The sequence below is a fragment of the Melospiza melodia genome, chromosome 2 (assembly GCF_035770615.1).
Source record: "Melospiza melodia melodia isolate bMelMel2 chromosome 2, bMelMel2.pri, whole genome shotgun sequence".
Lineage (NCBI taxonomy): Eukaryota > Metazoa > Chordata > Aves > Passeriformes > Passerellidae > Melospiza > Melospiza melodia.
In genome coordinates, this window is record NC_086195.1 from 139,748,666 (window position 1) to 139,770,857 (window position 22,192).

The window sequence follows — 22,192 nt, forward strand, 5'->3', positions numbered from 1 at the left end:
GATTTTAACTGGTTTGCCATCCACTGCACAGAGAGCCATGAACAGGCAGATGCCTTTTCCTGCTCAGGGCACAGCAGAGCCAGGAGCTGCCTGTGTCTCTGCAGGGCACAGGCTGAGGTTTCACACATGCTGCCCCTGCACAGGCACCCTGCCCACCAGGGACCAGGTGCTGCAGTTCACTGCCTCTTTTGGTCATGGTGGTGCTGGATCAAACCACTCTTGGCAGCCTTTGCCAGGAGCAATAAGACACTTGCTCAGGAAGCCTGGGCTCTGTGCTGTTCTCTGAGAGTGAGGGCTTCAAACCCTTTGGTCTGCCCAGCAAGGGATGGGTTTTAATCCAGGGTTTAGGGCAAGCACTTGGCAGCCTGCTTGTTTAAGCCATTCCAACATGTAGGAAAGAATTCAAGGTTTGCTGGGGCAGAGGAGACCTCACACACCTGCCTGGTCACCTGAGTGGTCTCCTGACAGGTGAAAGCCTGCGTGCCTCAGGACCAGTTCTGGGGGTGTGCAGCAGTAGCTGTGCAGGCATTAAAGTGCACAAGGCATACATTGCCCTCTCAGCACATGCTCCTGACAGTGCTTTGAGGTAATGCTGCTGAGATTAATCAGCCCATGCAGTGCTGGGAACATGCAGGCACCAGGCAATTGCCAAATATTCTCAGTGCCAAAAGGGAGACTCAAGATCTCACTTGTGCCTTTCACAGTGACTCTTGTTGCCTTTGCTAATCCATCCGGACAGAGCTTGGCAAGCACAGGCCAGACACTCCTGAGAGGTACATACCTACCATGGCTAAAGGAAAGAACAACTTGCTTAAAATAATGATTGTCTCATTTAATTTTCATTGTAGTCCCTCTCTGAAACAGAAGGTAGATAGTTTATTCACCTCATCAAATTTCCCAATGTCTGCAGATGTTTCCTCTAATTCAGTTGTGAGGGACACAGCTCCTCTCCTGCGTGTCTGGCACTGGCTGCTCTCCTCTGCCTGTCTGCCTGGCACTGCCTGGCTCTGCTGACACCACAGCATCTCACTCCAGCCACCACCCAGTGGTCCCCAAGGCCCAGCACACCTGGGCTATTGGTACCTCATAGGGACAAATAGACCTGGGTACATCAAACCCCTGAAGGATGGAAAGCCATCAGGAGTTTCCCCTCTCCTTTCAGTAGGCAAGGCTGGGAGTACACAAACCATTTATTTACAGTGTAGTGGATAAGTTCAACACAGTGCTTCATCCTTTGATAAACATTTGTCCCTTTACTAGTTTTGGGCTACTTACCAGCCTCTACCCAATCACCAAATCTTGCTTTGGTTAGCCTTTAAATATGGCAGATCCAACCCTCTGTAGTTTTCAAGTGAGGCATTTGAGAGATTTTCTTGCAGTCTTCTGGATGGAAGCTGCTGAGCAGGAATATCCTCACGTTACCCTTTGGGCAGTGCTTGACCCCGAGTGCCAGGATGGCAGCACTTCACAAGGGAACTCTCAGAATGAGAAAATCAAGACCAGATCACTGCAAGTCTTGAGAAGAATGTTGCCCTAAAGCAAACTCTTTCCAAACTCAGGGAAGTGTTACATATTTTTACATATTTTATGTAAAGTGGAATTTTTCTGCCCTTTCTCTTAAAACACAAACAATCCCTTGTAGTCCACATTCCTCATACTGTCCTGCCCTGGGTTATGGTCAGAGCTCCTTCCTCGTTATCACCCTCATTATAGCTGTGCAATAGCCTTGCAGTTGAGGCCAGGCACACACTCATCCTATATTCACTTATCTGTGGTGGGATAAGGTTGACCTGGGTGCCACTCTGAGAAGGAATGTCATACTTCTGTGTTGTTCTTGTGGCTGACTTACTCAATAGACTCTGAGAGAAAGGCCAGCAGTGATGTACCCTCAGGCAAGAAGCTTGCTCTCCACTGAAAATATTTCAAAAAGAAAGAATTCAAGAGAAAACCTGATGTGTTTTCCTGCCATTTGCATTTCAGGAGTTTTAGTTGAATCTTTGTTAGGGCTGCTGTGAGAGGTGCTGTTTTCAGAGGGAACTGAGGAGAGTTGCTAGGGATCTCTGGGTTCTAGCAACACTGACTGCCTTGAAGGACTCCTTACCTTCTCCCAACTGCCTCCAAAACTTCCATGTCCAATATTTCTTTACTTAGTTGACACTTCTCAATTAACGAGCAGTCCCTTGTCTCAGGAAACCACAATCTGCAGCTCTGTAGAGATATGTACAGAAGAGATGTGTGGCTGGGTCAGAGGAATCTAAAACCCAACTTTGGGGCCAGGAGCTCAGACTAATCCCAAACCTAATCTGAGGTCCTGTTGTTTTTTTAGAGTGTTCAGAAATCTGGAGCCCAAACTCCAGCATTCACAATATAATTCACAGACTGCTTTCCCCAAAGCTGCAGGAATGAATCTGTTACATGTGACATCAACCAGATGTGGAAGCTTCCTCTGCCCTGGCTGAGGCTTCACAATGTAGATGAAGCTTTATCTTGGATGTGCAGTGGTCCTGCACAGTTGTGTACACTCTCATATGAGAAATTAACTCCTTTTGTTGTAAATCAAACTAGAAACCTGTTTGCACAACCTTCAAAATGCCAGTCCTGGCAAACAGCAGCCAAGGATTCTGCAGAGCCTGCTGGGGTCATCATTATACTCCTCAAAAAACCTTTACTCTCTTTCATAACCAGATTTTATGGCCAGGTATCAGTTCCTGAATTATTCTTGTATCTTTGAAGTGGAAATCATACTTTCTTTGCCCAGTTTTCTATGATGTTTCACTCCTGCATTCTAGCAGTGAGAGGCCCATGGCACACTGAGACCAGTTATTGCTTTTTGCTCAGCCATGTGATGGCAGCTTGGGGGAAAAGGATGAGGACTCTGCATGCTGCCATTCATAAAGCTCACAAAATTCTCATTGGGATTGTGAAATGGAGGTGTTTAGCATCTGGTAAAGGCTGATCAAAGAAAATATTGCAGAAAGATAGAAGTAGAAAAGTATAATTTTTTGGTAGTGTTTAGGATACATTTGAAAGACCTGCAAGATATTCTTGGAATATCCTGGGAAGTAACTGTGGTGATGCTGTAAATGCTCACAGAGTTCTCAGGGCTAGCCTGGCCCCACCAGAGGAAGGTGCAGAGGTGGCTCACAGGGTACCTTTTGTTCTGGTGGAGCACAGCACCGTAAACATCACCCCTGCTGTACAGTAAATGGTAGGAAAGGCAGGTGGGAGCCTTGGCCTTGCTTCCCAAGGTGCTGCAGGCTGCACTGACACAGTGATGGACAGGGCTGGCTAGGAGGTATCACAGAGCCACAGCTGCAGCCACTTCCAGCTGGGGCTTCTGCCAATAATTAAAATTTACTACAATGAGACAAGGAGCAGCTTCCTTGCCAGATCAGACGCCAAGTGAGTAAATAAATCACACAAATCCCTCCTGAAACAGAGAGCTGGAAGGTCTCCAGTGAGAATGATTTGTGAAGAACAGTAAGGAGAGAGATGCAAAGAAGGATGCTTTGCTGGGCTGAAGAGGGGTCAGGGTAGCAAGAAGAGTTTTGTTTATTCAGGGCTTACAACTTGGGATGTGTTGCTTCTTGAGCCAGGGGCCCAGCGTGGTGCTGAGCTGCAGTCGGAACAAGCATCATGAGATTTCCTTCTAGGGATGTGGAACATGGGCCAAGGGCAGTGAGATCCCACCTACTTCCTGGGCAATCTGTGTTCAGCCTGTGTTTGTGCTTTTGTGGGTCACAGAGAACAGGCAGGCTCGGCCTGTGGGTAGCAGCACCTCCTGCTTTGTGCTGCCTGATTCCTCACGCTGTGATTCAGGTGTTTTCCCACCCTCTCCTCTTTCAGCTTGCTCTTTTGGGGGAGTTTGTGTTTTGAACATACCCTGCCTACTTGCCCCTCCCTTCCCAGTCCAAACAATGTTCCCCTTTCAGTATGATCCTGATGCCACTGATGTGCTCACTTGGGTACAGATAAACAAATGAGTTCAGGTTATGTTGGCAGGAGGGTGCAAGCTGGGATTCGTCTAAATGTCAGAGACAGAGAAATTACTTTGAATGAAGCTACAAATTACAGAGGTTTTTCCATTCAGTAGCATGGCTTCAATCCCAATTAAAAACTACTCTTGAGCTTTTTTAGTAGATTTAAAGAGGACTTCCTTGTGAGCTGCCCATCTAATCTTATCTGCACTTAAAAAATGTGAGAGCCAAAATAACTGAAATGCATTTGTGGTGCATTTTCCAGAGCATGAGTTCATGTCCTCTGCAGATAAACAGGAAGCGTACCTTAGACAGTGCCTCAGTGACCTTTGCCTCCAGCTTGCCTCTGTGGCTGCATCAAAGATGGGTCAGGGAGAAGAGATTGGCTCTTGGTGATGGAAATTATCACCCCAAATTGGAGCTGTGCTGTCATCACTTCTCCATTGCTTGGTCTGAGATGTGCAGGACATCTCCAGTCCATCACACCCCAGCTCTGCAGGGGAACCTTTCTGGGGAAGAGGCAGCACCTCAGTGCAGGAATAGGAGACATTCACCTTCTCCAGCCCCTGGGGAACCCTGAAAGGAGCAGTATTCCCTGATGCAGCTTATGGTGTCATTCCCAAAATGCTGCTTTCTGTGTCAGAATCAGGCACTGGTGAGCTGGAGAACAGCTCCTTTCAGCCAATTTGCAAATGAGTTCAGTTAGGCAGAAAAGCAGCCCCTCGATCAGATTAAGGCTGTGTTTTGCCCTGCAAGCTGGGAGAGCTGGCTCAGTTTGGTGTAAGCTTTCCTGTGCAGACAAGGGCTGTGGCTGGCTGGCTCCTCGAGTCCTGCAGCTACCTCACTGAAAAATGAGAAGGGTCAGTCCTGGCAAGGCTTTGTGCAGAGTGCTTTGCCTTGGGAGAGCTGAGCCAGGCAGGGAAGCAAGGGTCTGCAAGAGGCTCTGTTCCCTCCTGAAATCCAGCCTTGGTCAGGATTGATGCTTTAATCCCAGCAAAACCACAGCACTGCTTCCCAGTTCTGGCCTCCAGGCAGAGTGTGGTGATGGTTGATTTTTGACTTCAGGAGTTTCCTGCCCACAGATGCATCCCCCTTCCCTTCCTTAGCTGAGCAGGTCCTACAGGTGTAGAGCTTGGCCTCTGCCATGCAGCAGAGAGAACCTGCTCACACTTTGTGGCTGCTGTTGTTTGATTTAGAGCTGCTGGGGGTGGCTGACACGGTATTTATGGGTGTTTGGTGGGTGCTTAAAGGCAACTTCTTACCAGTGATGTGCTCCCTGTGGTGGCTCACAGGTCATGGCCTGGACTTGGCTGCACCTCATGAAACACCAGTGCTACAGACCAGCCCAGCCTCTACCAGCAGGCATGCAAAAATAAGATTTTTCTGTCTTGTCAGAGCAGGAGGACACATAGGGATGTAATTTCCTCTGGCTCTGGCTGGAGCAGTTAAAGCTCCAGCCCTCTCCTCTGTGCTTTAGGCTGGCCCTGTCACCTCTCCCTCCCTTTCCACTACAGCAGGGCAAGCACGTGGTGGGCCATGCTGTGAGCTCCAAGGCTGAAATGATCCGGGTTAAAAATAACCCTGTAAAGAGTTAAGGGGTGTATTTTAAGCCTGGATCATTTCAGTGCTCCAGTTTACAGCACAGCCCCACAAACTCACACAGGTGCAGGGGAGGGGGGAAGGGAGGAAAGGAAAGGTCAGGGGAGAATGAGTGGTTGGAAACAGAAGCTGTCTGAAACCCAGGGCTTATGAAACTGTGCCCCAAAAACTGACACCTTCTTGTTTTCCTCTAGCACACTGACAACTCCCTTCTCATGGTGCAGCACTGGGTGCTGAATATCACCCTTTCTGAATCTGAAATCAAGACACTAGCCCTGAGCCTAGGATGCCTTATTGTATCTGCCTCTGAGACACTGTATTTAAAATTATTTTTGCCTTATTTGCTGTTGCTGAGGTAGATTGTGTGTGCAGCAATGAAAAGATCCCTATGAGAGTCACACTGGAGCTTTGTAGCACTTGTGTGAGCACAGGATCTGGCATGATGGGCTGGTGTGAGAACAGGCTGCAGGGAATCATTCCTGTGAAGCTTTTTTGAAAACAGGACGTTTTCAAACCATGGAGATCAGGGACTGGCCTCAAAATCATGTCTAGATGCAGTTGCATGAGAATTGGGCTGATAGTTGCACAGGACCAGTACCAAAATTTGTGTAACCATCACTGATTTCATAGCTGCTGAATACTCCAGCCTTGCAAGGTGCTGTGGAGGTTTCTCTGATAAAAGGTGACCCATCTGGCCAAAATGTCCTACCTGCAAAAGCAGATGAGTGAGAGGATTTGTAGGGGAGGGAAGGAGGCTAGGGAAGTATGGATCTCTGCTGGTATTCAGCTGGTATTTAGCCAAAACTCTGCACTGAATGACAGCCAGTAGAACTTGCCTCTCTTCAGCAGTCAAACCAGGTACATGGTGGGACATTTCTGTGGGGACCTAGTGGAGCAGGTCATTTCTGTGAGGATCCAGTGGACCCAGGCAGCCTGTGAGAGGAGCAGGATCTGTGCTAAAAACAGTGGCCTCACTTCACACAATCTGCAGGGCCAGGGGTTGGTGAGCAGTTCTGCTCTCTGATGCATAAGGAGAAGTTTGGGAGGCTCAAACTGGCACATTTGTACCTCAGACACAGATAAAGGCAGAATCTTCTTCCCTAGTGCTAACAGGGACTAGGCTCAGTTTTAAAAGCCGATGAAGAAACATGGTTCTGAAAACCATTTTCAAATTTACTCAGTTTTATAAATTTATTTGGAAGAGAAAAGTGAAACAAGCCCCTTAGAGAGAACTTAGTAGTTGCACTTCCTTTTTTTGCAGACAGTGCCATGCTTACATTGCTGGTATAATTAAATTCCCATTTACAGTTCTGTCTGACATTTCTCAGAACATACAATGCTTATTTTTATGGAACAGCAAAAGATCTCAGAATATCAGTCACCAAATTACTGATGGACTAAGCCTTTAACTTCAGCTCAGTGGTTTTAGCCCATGCAGGCTGACCAGCTTTTCTTGTGAAAAGGAAAAGAATTTTGACTGCAAAAGGACAAAAATCATTTGTGAGTAATTGCACCATTATAGCAAAAAAAAAATGAACAGAGCTACTTCTCATAACCATTTAGAAAAGTAGTGGTGGGTTATTTCACCAAGGTGGGCAGCATGACCAGGAATAGGAAAGATTGCATAATTAATATTGTGGGGCAAGAGAGAGCCAGCACTGAGATCTGGGGTGAGAGAAGCAGATGTCTGAGTCTTAGGTGTGGAAGAGGCTGAGGGCTCTGGGTTGAAAGTGATAAAATGAGGCTTCCCTCCTTCCTCACAGTGGTGGGAAGGAGGAGAGGGAGACTGCCAGCCCAGCTCCTGGAAATCAAAGGAATTATGTTCCTTGCAGTGCAAGGAAGGGAATTTTTTGCACCCAAATACCCAAATACAACATCTTCCCTTGACCAGAAGACACTGAGCCTGGCACATCACCTGAGGCAGAGAAAAAAGTTGTAAAAAATGCTGCATATAGCACAGCAGTGTAACTGCCAGAAGGGATCTGAGTAAGGATCCTTTCCTGCCTTTATTTTCCATAATGGGAGAGTGTGCAGCTGGCAGTTTGTGGAGGACACAGCCCCTGGGCTACTGGTGCTAATCTTAGAATGGCATGTTCAGAGCTTCCTGCGCCCGCAGGAGCCGCCAGCACAGGACACCCATGGAACCCTCCCAGCTCTGATCAAAGAAAGGCAGCTGTGTTTCCAGGCTGAAGTGAAAAGAAAGAGAAAGAAAGGAAAAATTCACCCCGAAAGCAAGAGGTCAGAGGGGCCAAGAGGAAGTTCAGTGTCTTTTCTGGGAAAAGGCAAAGGGCTGTGAAAGAAGCTCTTGGAGGAAAAATGGACTATGAGGGAGGCAGCCTTTCTGCCACAGACAGAGCACTTAGAGCTGCTCAGTTTCAACTGAGTCCTTACTTCAGGTGTCCATTCTGCCATGCCCAGAAGCTGATATGATGAGCCAAGCCTCCCAGTCCATTCTGTGTTCTCCAAGTTCATTCTTTGCTTCTTCCTCTTTCCAGCCTGCCCTCCCTTCACAGCAGGGAGACACAGCCTGCATCTTGGAACTGGTGTCCCTCCCCACTTAGCCCAGCCATCATTCTTCATGTGCAGCAGGTTGTCCTGCTGATCTGCTTACCTCACTCTTTCTTCCATTCCATTATCTGCCACTTTCCCTGCCTGTAATTACTCCAGTGAAAGGTGAAAAGATGGGGGGAAGGTGCGTGAAGGTCACTGGGACGAGGCAGCTTGATATGATTCCTTGGATTCAGGAAAGCTATTCCAAAGTGTATGGGAAATTTAACAGGGAATGGCAGACACCTACAGGGCCCTGTGGGCCTGGGAAAAAGAAGATAACGTTTATTGGGAGTATTTATTTACAGCTTTCTGAGAAAGGGAAAGGCTTTTCTCCACCATGCAAACAAGAACTGAGAAACAGAAAGGGCTCTGAGGCAGTGGGGTGAGAAGTGTGGTGCTGCTCATGGGTTCATGGTGGTGGTACAGGGAGCTGTGAGGTGTGAGGTTCCTTACTGATGGTTTGTAGCCTGATTTCTTGTTCTGAGCTCTCCACCTCTAACAGAATCGGGCTTGTTATTCCTGGTTGGAATAACAATTGTTGGTTGGTTATTCTCAGTTCCTCTGGTTTGGTTTCCCCGACATCAGATACTAGAGATGAAGAACAAAGGTTTCCTTTAACAGCTTTGATTTCAAGGCTTTCTACTCACACTGCTCAATAGACACACAGCAAAGAAAACAAGGTGAATGTGGGATGACACCAGGGCAGTGTGGTGTGGGAAGAGCTGCATCATGCAGACTCCAGCACAAGCCTTCTGCTTCTCAGCCTGCTGCAGACCCAGGGGAGGGGAGGCTTCTCTCAGCCATGGTATTTGCTCCTTCCCCCCACTCCCACCTCAATATTGCACTGAGAAAAAAGCAGAGCAGCAAGGGACACATCTCCAAGCAGATGTTGGCTTGCTGTGAGGATGGGAATCACAGCAGAACCACTGGAAAAGCAAGGCTGATGGTGACCAGGGCAGTAACAAGGGTATGAGAGGGCTGAGGATGTGTGTGGGAATGTACATTACTGCCTGCTCCATCTGCTCACTGCAAGGATAAAAGGGGCAGACACGTGGCCTGAGACACCTGGTTTGCTTCCATTGAGAAGTACTGAGTGTGGGCTCTTCAGCTGGAGCTGAAAGGCTCTGCATGAATTACTGATTTTCTGGGATATTTGAAAATGCTGCTAAATCCTGTCTTCCAAAACCTCTTGCTCTCAGGCTGGCTGATTGATGCCAGATGTGAGAAACTCTGCTTCAATCCTTGCTTACTCTTGAACTTTGTAACACATACACAGGCTTGCTTTTTCCAGCCTTCACTCACAACTTGTTGTTCCTGGTTTGTCAGAACAGGCCAGCAGAGACCAACTCAGAGGTGGACAAGTCAGCATCACCCTCGGTGGCTCAGCTAGCAGGGAAGTTCAAGGAGCAAGCAGCCAATATCCCTGGAAAAGAGGTAAGGTGTTCTGCAGCCACCAGCAGGAAATGAGTGGGAAGTTAATCACTTGTCTCTTCCTGCTGGAACATCAGTGATCTGAGCATGAATCCACCCTGATTTTGGATCAGCACAAAGGATTCATCTCCTTGTGCAATGCAAGCTGGGGCTGTATCTTCCATGCATTGCTGATTGGTGGGTGAGTGTTTTGTCTTGGGAGAGACACTAACCAGGACATTGCAGAGCTTGGTAAGGTGCACAGATTTGCCCAACAGCAGCAGACAGCAGTGCAAGCATGTCCTGTTTGGGCTGCTTTTGTGGGCAGGCAGCAGCAGTGAATAATGCAATAGCCAATATTGATGGGAAAAGACACAAACAAGAGATGATGCTGTGTAGCAGCCAGTGGCATGTCATCAAAAGGGGATTTCCTCCAGGTTATTACTGCTGTGTAGGTCTGAGAGAAAGCTGCCTCTTTACTCACCTTCATTGCCTCTTCCCAGTGATATTTCAGACTCTGTGCCTATCTCTATCGTGCTGAACTTTATTTTAATGACATCCCACTATGCCAAGCACTGCCTCACACGCTGACTTTCTCCAGCTAAGCAAAATACTAGAATACCTCTCTTAGGAAGAAAAGTCAGGGTTATTTATGAAAGGAGGACATTTTCAGAGAGCCTCCTATATCACTATGCCTTTTTCTTTTAGAAGCATAGATGTTTGCTGATGGCCCTTTTCAGGCACCTTTTGAAACTGAGCTGCTCCCTTCTGCCCCTCAGCTCTGGATCCCAGCCTGGCCTAAGGGTATCCTCCCTGTCACCCTCCTGTCCCTGGCTGGATGCAGTGGTGACCTCTGCCCTGCAGGCTGGCATGCCATCATCTGTCAGAGTTTAGCACTCTCAGGATGGGAATAGCCACTCTTTTCCCAAGCTCTGTTTTTTTCCCTCCAGTTGCCAGCACACACAGTCCATCCCATTACAGTAATTTCCTCTTCTGAAGGTTTGGGATTTACTTGCACTAAGTCCCTCACCCTTCAGAAGGCAGAAAGTTCCCAGACCTCTCCTGTGTTATCTGCAGACCCCTGCTGCTCCCCAGCCAGGGCAGCGTGGAGGGGCCTCACAGTGCAGAGAAACTCATTTTCTCCAGAGACAGGGGAGCACAAAGTTTCCTGTCTTTTCTCTCCAAGCCATCTGTCACTTCCCCAGCAGCTTTCTCAAGCTGGCTTCAGATTAATGACCCAAGGGATGGTCTTTAACCCTTGCTTGGCCCATGCCAGCAGAGGGGAATCCTGTCAGCCAGGGAACCTCTGACACATCCACTGTGGCACAGTGCAGCATTTCATGGTTGCAGAATGGTGGGGTTTCCACAAGGCACATTTTTGCTTCCTGGCATGACACCAGGATAAGGGCAGAGCTGCCCTGGACTGCTTAGAGATGCAGCAGTGGCATGGCTGGGTGCAGCACCTCCAGAATTTAAGTGACATCAGGTCCACAGCTCCTCCAAGGCAGCCAACTGTAGAGAGGGCAAAGATGCCATAATCCAACTTTTCACATACCAGCCTGTGAGAAGGTAACAAAATTATGCAAATATTTAATTGTGGATATTATCCAAGATTACAGATATTAGCCAGTTATTTTGGATTATTTTTTTTAACACATGAAAAGTGTGTTAACAGCTTGGCAGGAGACTACAAGCCTGGCATAAAAATAGAGACAGCTTGGCTGCAAGAGCAGAGCAATGGTTATGTGCTATGCATCCCTCCTTCCTAAGGAGCTCTCTCTTAGTTCTGAGAGCCCAAGGACATTCAGAAGGAATCAGTGTCCCTGCCATTAAGTTGCCTTGCTCCTTCTCCTCTGGAGAATTTGTTTCTTAGTCAAATTTAAGGTTGCAGCTGAGGCCTTGTCCCTGTGCACTGCTTTATGTCATTCAAGAGAAATGAATGGGCTATAATTCTGAAAAAGTCAGAATTCTCCTTTTTGCCCCAAAATATATCAGACATAAAGGAGGAAATCTTGAACCAGGCAACTGAGACTCAGTGAGAGGAAATCCTGGTAATGACAGGAAAGAGAACAGTAACAACCTCTCCAGTGTGAAGGGGTTTCCAGGAGGATGCTTTGCAGGCAAAGTTTTTGGGAAGGCTTCTCCACCCTCCACAGCTTAGAAGAGTGTGTGTTGCACAAAGAAAAAGATACAAACTGCTCTTCCAACACTAGGCCTGGGCTCTACATGCCACAAGCACAGCCATGTGCCAATACCATCTTTTGCTGCCTTTGGATGACTCATTTGGGCAGGCTGAGCCCTGCCTCATGAGCAGGTCACTCACACAGCATGCCCTTTGGTGCTTGAATTTCACTTCCTTTTTAAGAAACCTGATTTCCCTGCTGCTGAGTGGGTTGTTTTCTTCTCTTAGGTACCACCACATAAGCCAACTCGGAGGAAACCACCCTGCTCCCTTCCCCTGTATTCCCACAAAACTGAGACAAGTGACAATGATGAGCAAGTGAGTATCAATTTAAGAGGGGGACAAGGTCTTTCCTCTCTGCAGCCTGTTCTCTCCTGAGACACGAGCTTGGAGGTGGCAGAGAGGTCAGGCTGCAGTCAGAGCCATCAATCAGGCAGCAGCAAACCTGCCCCTGCTCTCACACATGTCCTGACCCAGAGTCAGCCCCATGCTGTTCCCTGCATGGATGCACAGCCCATTCCTGGTGCTTTTGGCTGCTGATGGATCCATCCAGTTACCACTGTTGAGGAACCACTGGTATTTATTAGATTTGAACAGGGAGCACCCATGCTGTTTGTTGAGCGTAATGAGGATAATAGTTGTGCTCATGAGGTTTTTCCATCTTCAAGGAAAAGGAATAATTAATCCAGAGTGAAGAGAGGGCTTGTTGGCAATACCCACTGAATATTTAGGACCCTGGAATGAGCAGGTCTCAGTAAGCTGGCTGCTACTTATGAAATTTTACCCTCAGGCCTTGTTTGGTCACTTCTGTCCTTCAGTATTTCAGGGTATGAGGTCTACCCACCAAATTTCACATTGTCACCTGCCCTTAACAAGCAGGTAGTTTTCTTTGTCCTTCTTATCTGTGAGCTACAGGCTCTTGCTGCCAAAGGAACATGAAGTTTTAAAATGTTAGATTCCTTCCTTTTCTGAAAAAAGCATATGCCCCTTCTCAAAGCAATGCTCTCTCTTTCTCAAACTGCTTCCAGCCTTTTCATAGCTCTACCTTTCCTGCCATTTAGGCCCTTCCTGCTTATACTAATTGGATATCCTTTAACTTGGTTACTCAAGTGGTGGCAGAAAGTCTTTCCCGTTACAGAAATTTCACAATATTTGCCAACATTAAGGGTTTAAGAGGTAGAATTTTAATCTGCCTGGTCCTGAAACAATACCAGGAGAAGCTGTGCCACAGGCTAGATACTTTAATGAAGGCAGTGTAGGAGCAGAGCCATCCCACATCACCTAACTCAGACACTTCAGACAGCAAGCAGCCCTTTTTGCCCAGAAGAGGGATTCACATATCTAGCCCTAGGATGACTAGATAGCAAAAGGAGAACGGGGTCAGGAATGAAGAAAAAGAAACTTTTGTGTTGGAGCACTATATGAAGCTTCATTTGCTTCCCTACAAGCAGTTTCTGCTTATCTCTTCCAAGTTTTCTGCCTTTATTATATTTCCTCTTTTCCACCTACCACGCTGTGATGTTCTGTTTCATTCTGTTTTGCAGAAGCGGTCGCCAAATGCTTGCCCCATTCCCAAGGTCAAGGTGAAAAGTTCACCCATGATTGAAAAGCTGCAGGTAGGTCCTGGCAGAGCCCACATGGCTTCCCCAGCAGATTAAAACTGATTTACACTGCTGACAGCTCCTTCCCTTGCAGAGGAGAAGGGGATGCAGGAGCCAGGGGTGACAGGGCCTCACTGGGGAGGATCCAGCCCCACTACACACAAAGGGGAAGGCAGAGCAGGTCTGGTAATGGTACTGGGCACCAGAAGCAGTGCAGTGATCCCCAGGTGTGCCCATAAGCATGCCAGTGCATGGATCAGGATCATTTGGATTTTGGAGTACATGGCTGGGCATGGGCATGGCAGCAGCTCTGCCTGAGCAGGGGCAGGGCCTCAGTTTAGGTGCAGCTCTTGAGAGAAAGTGAGGGAAGCCCTGGCTGAGACTTCCTCCAGCTCTTTCCTCACAGCAGTGTCACTCACTTGAGTCCCCTGCTCTCCACTGGGGAGCTGGCCTCGAGCACAGGCAGTGACAATCCTGGCAGTGGGTGTGTGCTCCAGGCAGTGACAATCCTGGCAGTGGGTGTGTGCTCCAGGCAGTGACAATCCTGGCAGTGGGTGTGTGCTCCAGGCAGTGACAATCCTGGCAGTGGGGTCTGTGCTCCAGGCAGTGACAATCCTGGCAGTGGGGTGTGTGCTCCAGGCTCTGTCTGTCACCTGTGTGTGCCTGGGAGCTCTGCACTGCACTTCCCTCCTCTGGATTCCTGCAGCTACACACAGCACACCCAGCACTTCCTGCCCTTTTTTTGCTTCTCTGGTGCCTGATCTGTGCTGCTGAGGGCAGCTCAGCACTCGATGGCCTGAAGACAGAGTGCCCTGCCCCTGCCAGCCGCCTGTCCTGGCAGCACGTGTCACTCCAGAGCCTCCTGGCCACCCTGACACAACCTGAGCCTATTCATAGCACTGTCCCTCCTGATGCACCCAAGGACATTTGCCTAGGGGAGCTTCCCAGTGAGAGGCCAGCAGGAAGTGTTTTGCCACAGTTAATCACAAGCTCGCTGCTTTCCATGATCTTCTCACAGCTGCACAGGTCAGTCTGCAAGATCAGGCTGGAAAATGCAAGCTCCTCTTGGGCACATGCAGGAAGGTTTAAATCTTGAACCATTGCTGGCTGCTTGTTCAGATTTTCTGCCAGCTCAGCCACTGCACTGTGGTGTATTGGCTGGGTCACTGGAAAATCCCAAAAGGCCTCAGGATGACAAAAGAACATGTCCCGAGTTCCAGCTGCCAGGGAAAGACAAATGTCCAGTCATAACTTCTCTGCCCAGGCTTGTTTGTTGACAGTGTCACCAGGAGGAAGCCAGAGCCAGGAGGTCTGTGGCTTGTGACAGCTGAGAGCTGTGGCAGGGCAGGGGTTCCCCTGTGTGGCTGTCGTGTGTAGCACACGCTGCTGCCCCGCATGCCCCTGACGGGCGTTTTTCATTGCAGGCCAATCTGGCTTTTGCTCCAGCTGCTCTGCTGCCGGGAGTGTCTCCCAAAAGCCCTGGGGTGAAAGTCCTGGTTTCTCCGTTCAGCACACCTCCCACAACGCCCACCAGCCCAGGGACCCAGTGCCAGCCCAGCGAGACGCCAGTCAGCTTTGATCAGCCCCCAGAGAGCACGCAGCTGCAGTTCTACAACAAGGTAGGGGATACGTGCTGGGACTTCTCCATTCCACAAGGCTTGCTTATTGCTTGGGGATGAGGAGGAAGAGGAGGCTGAGCCCTCAGTCCTGCTGTCAGAGTGTGTATTGGTGGCCAAGAGAGAAGATTTGTGCAGCAGGTTCCAAAGAGCGTTTCAGTGTAGCTGTGTGGAGGCTCCTCTCTGCCAGTGTGTGGGAAGGAAGGGAAGGAGGGGCAGGACCCAGTCACCTCAGCTGGGCAATAATGGGGTGGCTGGTGCCAGGGGCTGCTGTGAGCAGGTGCCAGCCAATGTCTGAGGTGGCTGAGGCTCAATTTGGAGAGCCACACAGAGTTTCTCAGTTCCTCAGGTGTCACCAGAGCGCTCAGCACTTAAGTGAGGAGCTCTAACCTGCATTGACCATCACCAGCTGGAGTACAGACTCCTTCCCCAACCTGCCTCATCTGCCCCATTTCAGCTGGTGCATCCAGTGGCATTTTCCTGTGTTGTGCATTCCTGCTTTCCATTCCCCTCTCCTGACTGCCTTGCTGTCTGCTTTCCCTGCCCCAGGTGCGGACGCGAGGATCCATAAAGCGCCGGCCCCCTTCCCGAAGGTTCCGGAGGTCTCTGTCCGAGTACGGAGATGGGGAAGATCTGGGGGTCAGCTTGTCCTCTCCAGAAAATGGTGCCAGGGAAGATGAGGTCTTTGGGCCCAATGGCAAGACAGAGGAGGTGGAAACGGGGAGCAAAGAGCAAAAGGAACGGGCAGGGTCTGATGAGAAGCCAGCCTCAAGGACGGGGTCCAGCAGATCAGAGGAGGAAGAAAAAGGGAGCAAAGAGCAGAAGAAACAGGCAGAGTCTGGTGAGAAGCCCCCATCAAGGAGAGGATCCAGTCGATCAGAAGATGGGGAAAAAGGGGAAAAGCAGGCAGAGGAAATTACTCCTTGCAAGAATAACACAGGGAGTACAAAGGAGGAGGAAGTGTGTCATGATGGCCCAGGAGAGAGCTCTCCTCAGCCTCCCTCTGGAAACAATGAGATGAGTGACAGTGCCCAGGGAGAAGAGCAGCAAAGCACTGCCTGTGAACAAGGAAAGGGAGACAAGGAGGAAGCTGAAGCTGAAACAAAGGAGAGCAGTGAGAGCACAGACACACAGAGAACATCAGACACTGAGGAAACAGCGCTGGCACCTGAGCCACTGCAGGATGCAGTGGGATCAGGGAGTGCCAGTGAGCCTTCAGTGCCTGTCACACAGGAGCAGGGCACAGCACAGCTGTGACACACAGGTAAGATGGGCCAGCGTGGTGGTGGCTCCTGAGGCACCTGAGGGTTTTGCTGTTAGCAGAAATGGCAACTGTGACAGAACACAACAATGATTTTGCTGCTCCCCACATGTCAAAGCCTCAGATCTCAGGCGTGCAGAGACTGTGAAGCAGGGTTCTCAAAACAAGCAGCTCTCCTGGGTGGTGTTACAGAGAGGATGGGAAAGAAGCAAAGCTGATTGTGCATTCAGTGTAATGGAGAGGCTCTGCTCACCAGGCACCCTCCTGCATTGCTGTTTTGAAAGCAATCTGAAAGTACTTGCAGTAAAATGCACATTTCCCCAGCAGTAGCCATGTATACACTATATCAGTATGACTCCTTACATATAAATATTTATATGTGTGCACATGTATGTACACATGTGTACATATATATATATACATATTGCTTATGTGTTTAGCTTGTTAGCTTTGCCAGCAAACCCAGGGCACCCCAGTTTCATGATCAGCTCTGAAAGCATGCAAGCATGGCCCTTTGCCAGTGAAATAAAAGAGGATTTCCACTGGCTGAAGCAGGCCTTGTTCCATGCTCCTCCTTTGTGTTCTGTAACCACTGATGACATAGCCACAGATGCCTGAGGATGTGTCTTGTCCCATCTCAGCCACCTCCTCTTCAAATGCTTCCTTGGTTTGGCCAGGAGCAGCTGAAGGAAGGATTCCCATGGTCAGGCTGCAGCTCACCTTTGCCTCCTAGCACAGCAACCACCAAAGCCCCCCCAGCACTGTCTTTGCTTAGACCCATGATTATTTTTCATTATTTCCTTACTTATTTTCCCCTCTCAAAAGGGCACACCCAGTCAGGGCAGAGGAGACTTAACATGTGCATAGGAGCCATCCAACCCAATCGAGATGGAAGGTACTGGAAAACCTTCAGTGGCAGGAGAGGAGCAGAATGCAGAAGTCCCCTGAGGTCCAGACTCATCACAGAGCTGAGTGGCCACTCTCTGGCTCTCTGCTTGGCACCATCATGTGGGACAGCTGGGACAGGAGGCTGTTTGCAATCTCCTCAGGGTTCAAAACTCAGGTGTTGGCTGGAGTTCCTTGGTGATATTTGGGGACCTGATACCCACTGTCCTGGAGACAACAGCCACCACCACTCACAGTCCTTCTGCTTCTTCATCCTGCTCCAAAATGTCTTTTTCTTCTCCCCTGCAGTGGTCTTGGATGAAGTTCATCAGTTACATACATACATACATGTACAGTGCCTTTTTGGTAGCTTCTTTGGGTTTTAAAACTTCAGTAAATAATGTTGTAACAATTGGAAACATAACTGTTTCTCCATATGTGTTGTATGGCAGACAATGTGAACCCTGATACAAGGAAAACTCCTAAAACACTGATCATAAAAATATATAAATATAAAATATAAGAATAAAATCCCTTTGAAGTGGGCTGATCTGTGAAACAGCCACCTGTGGTAGGCTGGTAGGTCCTGTGTGCTTCAGCTTTGGGGTGCTTTTAGTGTGGTGGAAAATGACAAGCAGCAGATTGTATGCAAAGAAAAGACATGCTGAGTAGGTCAATAGGGCAGGTTCTCTTATCTGGCTCTGGGCTCCAGTCCAGATTTAGAAGGGCTGCTTGTCCCTCAGTCTTTCTCACTTCCAAACCCTACCCAGTCTGTTTTGAAACTTCTGGTGTGTGGCCACCAAGAGCCAGTCATTACAGAAAGCATCCCAGCTTCCTGGAACCAGCCAGTTCATTGTGTGCAGGTCAAAGAAGAAGTCTTAGCTGGCTGAATTTCCAGTGGCATTGCCTGGCTGAATTGGTGAAGCTCAGGCAGTCAGTACCCTCAAAGTATTTACGCCCTGTACTAGATTTGTATTCACTCTTGGGCTGCTGAAAGTCATGGGCTGGCAGTCACTACAGTTTAAATCTGGAGGATATTTGGGGGAAGGTGGATGTCAGACCCTTGCTTGACCAGTTTCCTGACAGCAGTGCCTGGAGCTGCGTTGGCCACACAGAAAATGTCCATACTGTGACGTGGACTGAGGTCACACACACTGGGACCTCAGTTATCATGGGCTGGTTGGCAGACACGACCTCCACACCCTTTTGAGCCATGCTGTGGAGCCCTGTTGGCTTTGAATCCATTTTAATCTGCTTGCTGTAGCTTGTATTCCAGGCAGGCTGCAATCGCTGGCTGCCCCTGTTCCCTCTGTCAGCACAGTGGATGTGAGTGGTTTTGCCTTACTGGACATAGAGATACATGTGTGCTTGTGCAGAGAACGTGTGTGTGTGTCCCGAGCATGGGAATGGAAACTGAGGGAGAAACGGTATAAATAAATGGTGGAATAAAACCAAAGCAAAACAAAAATCTCTGTGGTTTTTTTTCCTCCTGGAGAAATGAAGAAGCCTGAGGAAGAATGGACAGAACTGGTAGCAGCAGGCAAAAAAAGGGGTGAGATTTCCACTGGCATTAGGGCTTCAAAATTTAAATTTAATATGAGAGAGCAACTACTGAAGAACGGAGGAGTAGGACTTTTTGAAAAAAGTCTGGAATGCAGAGGCGTGGAAACACGAGGATGTCAGGAAGCACTAGCAGGACAGAGCACATCAGGGACACGCGCGATTCAAGCCAGGAGGGTGCTGTGTGCTCAGAGCCCCAGGGTGGTGCTTGCGGCTCCCGTGGGCGCCTGTCCCGCCCGTGGATCAGCCCGGGAGGCTCCGAGCGCCCCGGGACACGCGGGGGGACCCACCCGGCGCGACCCCTCCGCGCCGCCAGGGGGCGCAGCGCGCAGGCGCGGCCCGGCACGAACCAAACCCGCTGGGGGCGGGGGGGATTGGGGGCGTTGGGTTGTCCCATTCCTCCGCCTCCCCTGGGAAGGAACTCGCCCGGCTTCCAGCGCCACCGCGCGTGGAACGGGAGCGGGAATGGGAGTGGAAGTGGGGATGGGAATGGGAATGGGAAGGCTGCGTTGTTCCTGCGCCCCTCGGATGAGCGCGGAGCGGGATGTGCGCGGGGGAAAGCGGCGGAGCGCTGCGCGGGCCGCTGCCCCCCCCGCGGACACGCGGAGCCGTCGCTAACGAGCGGAGCCGTAGGGTCGGGGGAGGGCGATGCCAGGGACTACCCTGGGAAAAGTGACGCAGAGGGCGAGCAGGGAGAAATGGCCGCGGCCCCCGCAGTTCGGGAGAGCAGCAGTGTGCTCCGGAGCGCTGGGAAAAGCCGCCGGCGGCGGTCGGCAAGGACCGACCCACACTAACGCTGACGCAGGCGGCCTGGGCGGGAGGAGGCGGGATGGCAGTGAAGTGCTGAGCGGGGAGAGCTTCAACAGAGCGGCTCGTTGGTCTAGGGGTATGATTCTCGCTTCGGGTGCGAGAGGTCCCGGGTTCAAATCCCGGACGAGCCCGCTGGGAAGGGGATGCGTAAGCCCCCTTCCTATGTTTTGCTGCCCCGGGGCCCTCCTGCGCTTTTGCGCCTCGGGGCCGCCACGAGCGGGACCAGGGGCGCGGGGACGGCGCTCGAGCCGGTACGGTGAGCCGAGCCTGAAGGGCGAGGAGCGGCCCCGCAGCGCTGGTTCCGTGAGGAGGAATGCGGGGTCTGCCTGGGAAAAACTGGAGTAGCGACGCCCGGTGCCAGACGAGGAGGAGCGGCCGGTCCTTGGTGAGCTCTTTAAAGTTTTTCTTGCGCTAAAAAAGAACGAGTGGGTGTCGTTGTCAGTCCCCTCCGTGCCCCTTCGCCGTGGGCGGGAGCCGCTGCTGCTGCGGAGAAGATTAAAAAAAAAAAAAGAAAATATTGGGCTCGTCCGGGATTTGAACCCGGGACCTCTCGCACCCTAAGCGAGAATCATACCCCTAGACCAACGAGCCGCCACGGGAAAGCATATCTGTGCCCTGTAGAGGAACGCTGCGATGGCGTGGCGCCGCGCAGCCCTTGTGCGGGACAGCTCCGGCCCGTCCCAATTCTCGCGCTGCTCCTGGTTCGTGAGGGGGCACAGCCGCTTCCCTGCGGCCACACCTCCGGCCTGTCCCAATTCCCGCAGTGCTCCCGGTCCCTGAGGGGGCACAGCCGCTTCCCTCCGGCTGTAGCTCTGGCCTGTCCCAACTCCTGCAGTGCTCCCGGTCCCTGAGGGGGCAGAGCCGCTTCCCTCCGGCTGTAGCTCTGGCCTGTCCCAATTCCCGCCGTGCTCCCGGTCCCTGAGGGGGCACAGCCGCTTCCCTCCGGCTGTAGCTCTGGCCTGTCCCAATTCCCGCAGTGCTCCCGGTCCCTGAGGGGGCACAGCCGCTTCCCTGCGGCCGCCGGCGCTCCCCGGGCCGCTGAGGGGCAGCCCCGTCTCCCTGTGGCTGTGAAAGCCGCTCGTAGGCGGCGAGCCACGGACCGCGGCAGCCAGGCCACAAACCCCAGCGCGGCGAGGGGAAATCCGTGGTTCATTTCCATCATTTCAAACTGCACCACAGCCGGGTAGAGGTAACGTTACTTTCCTAACTTACAGATGATGATTTTATGCAGAGCTGTTTAAACAGAGAGTCTTGGAACTGATGTTGGCCAGGGTGGAGGTCACTGTTACCTTGGCCTTTGCCTCTCTACAGTAACAACCTCTAAACTCATTTTGCCTACAGTCCAATATATTCCAAGAAGCTTGGGAAAAGGTAGGAGGAAGAGACAGGAAGACAAATTGCTTCTATTTTATGTGCTTTCTTACGTATCAAGGTTATCAGGAAAGGTTATCATGACTGAAATTGCTCCTTAGCATCTATTCAGCACTGCAATAGCTCATCAATCCCGTCCTTTTCCATCCTAAGTTTTCCTGAGAACACTTGTCCTTGCATAGTGGGTGATCCAAGACATTCTTCCCAATCAAAATATGAAAAAAGTCAACTTGTTGAAGATAAGACTGAGAAGGGATCTTGTCAATATTCATAAATACCTCAAGGGTGAGTGGCAAGAGGATGGTGCCAGGCCCTTTTCTGTGGTGCCAGTGCCACAAATTAAATCACAAAAAGTTCCACTCAACATGAGGTAGAACTTTTTTGTGCTAATGGGCCAGAGCACTGGAACGGCTGCCCAGAGAGGTCATGGATTCTCCCTCTCTGGAGATATTGAAACCCCACCTGGACATTTCCTTGTGCAATCTGCTCAAGGTGACCCTGCCTTGGCAGAGGGGTTGGGCTGGGTGATCTCCAGAGGTCCCTTCCAGCCTCAACAACACTGACTCTGTGAAAAATAGTTTCCAAACTCTTCAAAGTCTGTATGCAATAACTGTGCTGCTGCCAGCTCTTGAGTTTTGGAAAAAACCCTGTGTTTCTGTTTAACCAAAGTAAACATGAATGTGGCATTATCTGCTAGTCACAGTTTCTCCCAACTTGCAGAAGAAAAAAATATTGCTGTGAGGAACACAAAATGCTTTCTTGTACAAATAGAGCCTGTTTTTTCCCCTTTTTCTCTCATGTTTTTCTATTACTAATTCAAAGTGAGTGTGTTGGGTGGGATATTTTTTGCAGGAGTGCATATCTTTGCACACTAAACAGTGTACACTGTACAATTCCTCTAGGACATACAGAGATGCAGGCTAAAGAAAAAAGTCAAAACCATTAAAAATGTAAAATCAGTCTAAAATTTTCTTTTCCTCCTCCTAGAAATTATTACCTCCTTTTTTTAAACACTTAAATCCTCTAAGCTACTAGAAACCTCTCCAAAACAAAGGTTAATAAGGCTAACAAAGGTTTGAATTTCTAACATACACAGCAAGAAGGAAGAAGAGGCAATATATGTTCCCTGGGACAAATTAAGTTGTCCCAGCACCCTGTTTCCTCTCTGGAAGTAGCAGAAAAGAATGATTTGATAATATCTATCTGGATAAAGAATTTTCTGCTGTAAGTAGACCAGATATTGTCCCAGGTGTTCTGTGTACTGAACACCTGTGTTACTACACAACAAACAGGGAAGTCAGGGCTGCTCCTGCAGCAGTGTGATCCCAGGTCTCTCAGGGAAGGGACAGGGTAGGTGAGGGCTGTGTGTG

At 49.9% G+C, this 22,192-nt stretch overlaps 2 protein-coding genes and 2 non-coding genes across 8 annotated transcripts in view; 3 read left to right on the plus strand and 1 right to left on the minus strand.

Annotated features, from left to right (window-relative positions):
• The window catches only part of RCSD1 (RCSD domain containing 1), a 29,882-nt gene extending 11,333 nt beyond the window's left edge, over positions 1-18,549 (plus strand). Inside the window, exons 2-7 of one of the 3 annotated variants that reach the window (XM_063150177.1) lie at positions 9,453-9,560; positions 11,947-12,036; positions 13,263-13,334; positions 14,744-14,938; positions 15,485-16,199; positions 17,022-18,549. In XM_063150177.1, the coding sequence (XP_063006247.1) occupies positions 9,453-9,560; positions 11,947-12,036; positions 13,263-13,334; positions 14,744-14,938; positions 15,485-16,192 (1,173 nt within the window). In that variant the 3' untranslated portion in view covers positions 16,193-16,199; positions 17,022-18,549. Of the gene's footprint in view, positions 1-9,452; positions 9,561-11,946; positions 12,037-13,262; positions 13,335-14,743; positions 14,939-15,484 lie in introns of all 3 variants that reach the window. The other 2 variants (XM_063150176.1, XM_063150178.1) reach the window with 2 other exon arrangements.
• A 961-nt stretch (positions 18,550-19,510) lies between these two features.
• Positions 19,511-19,582, plus strand: TRNAP-CGG (transfer RNA proline (anticodon CGG)). Its single transcript has one exon. It is a non-coding gene; the product is annotated as a tRNA-Pro (tRNA).
• Positions 19,583-19,749: 167 nt separating this feature from the next.
• Positions 19,750-22,192, plus strand: part of MPZL1 (myelin protein zero like 1) — a 39,723-nt gene continuing 37,280 nt past the window's right edge. For all 3 annotated transcript variants that reach the window (XM_063150180.1, XM_063150179.1, XM_063150182.1), the window contains exon 1: positions 19,750-19,836. In XM_063150180.1, the coding sequence (XP_063006250.1) occupies positions 19,765-19,836 (72 nt within the window). In that variant the 5' untranslated portion in view covers positions 19,750-19,764. The remainder of the gene's footprint in view (positions 19,837-22,192) is intronic.
• Positions 19,971-20,042, minus strand: TRNAP-AGG (transfer RNA proline (anticodon AGG)). Its single transcript has one exon. It is a non-coding gene; the product is annotated as a tRNA-Pro (tRNA).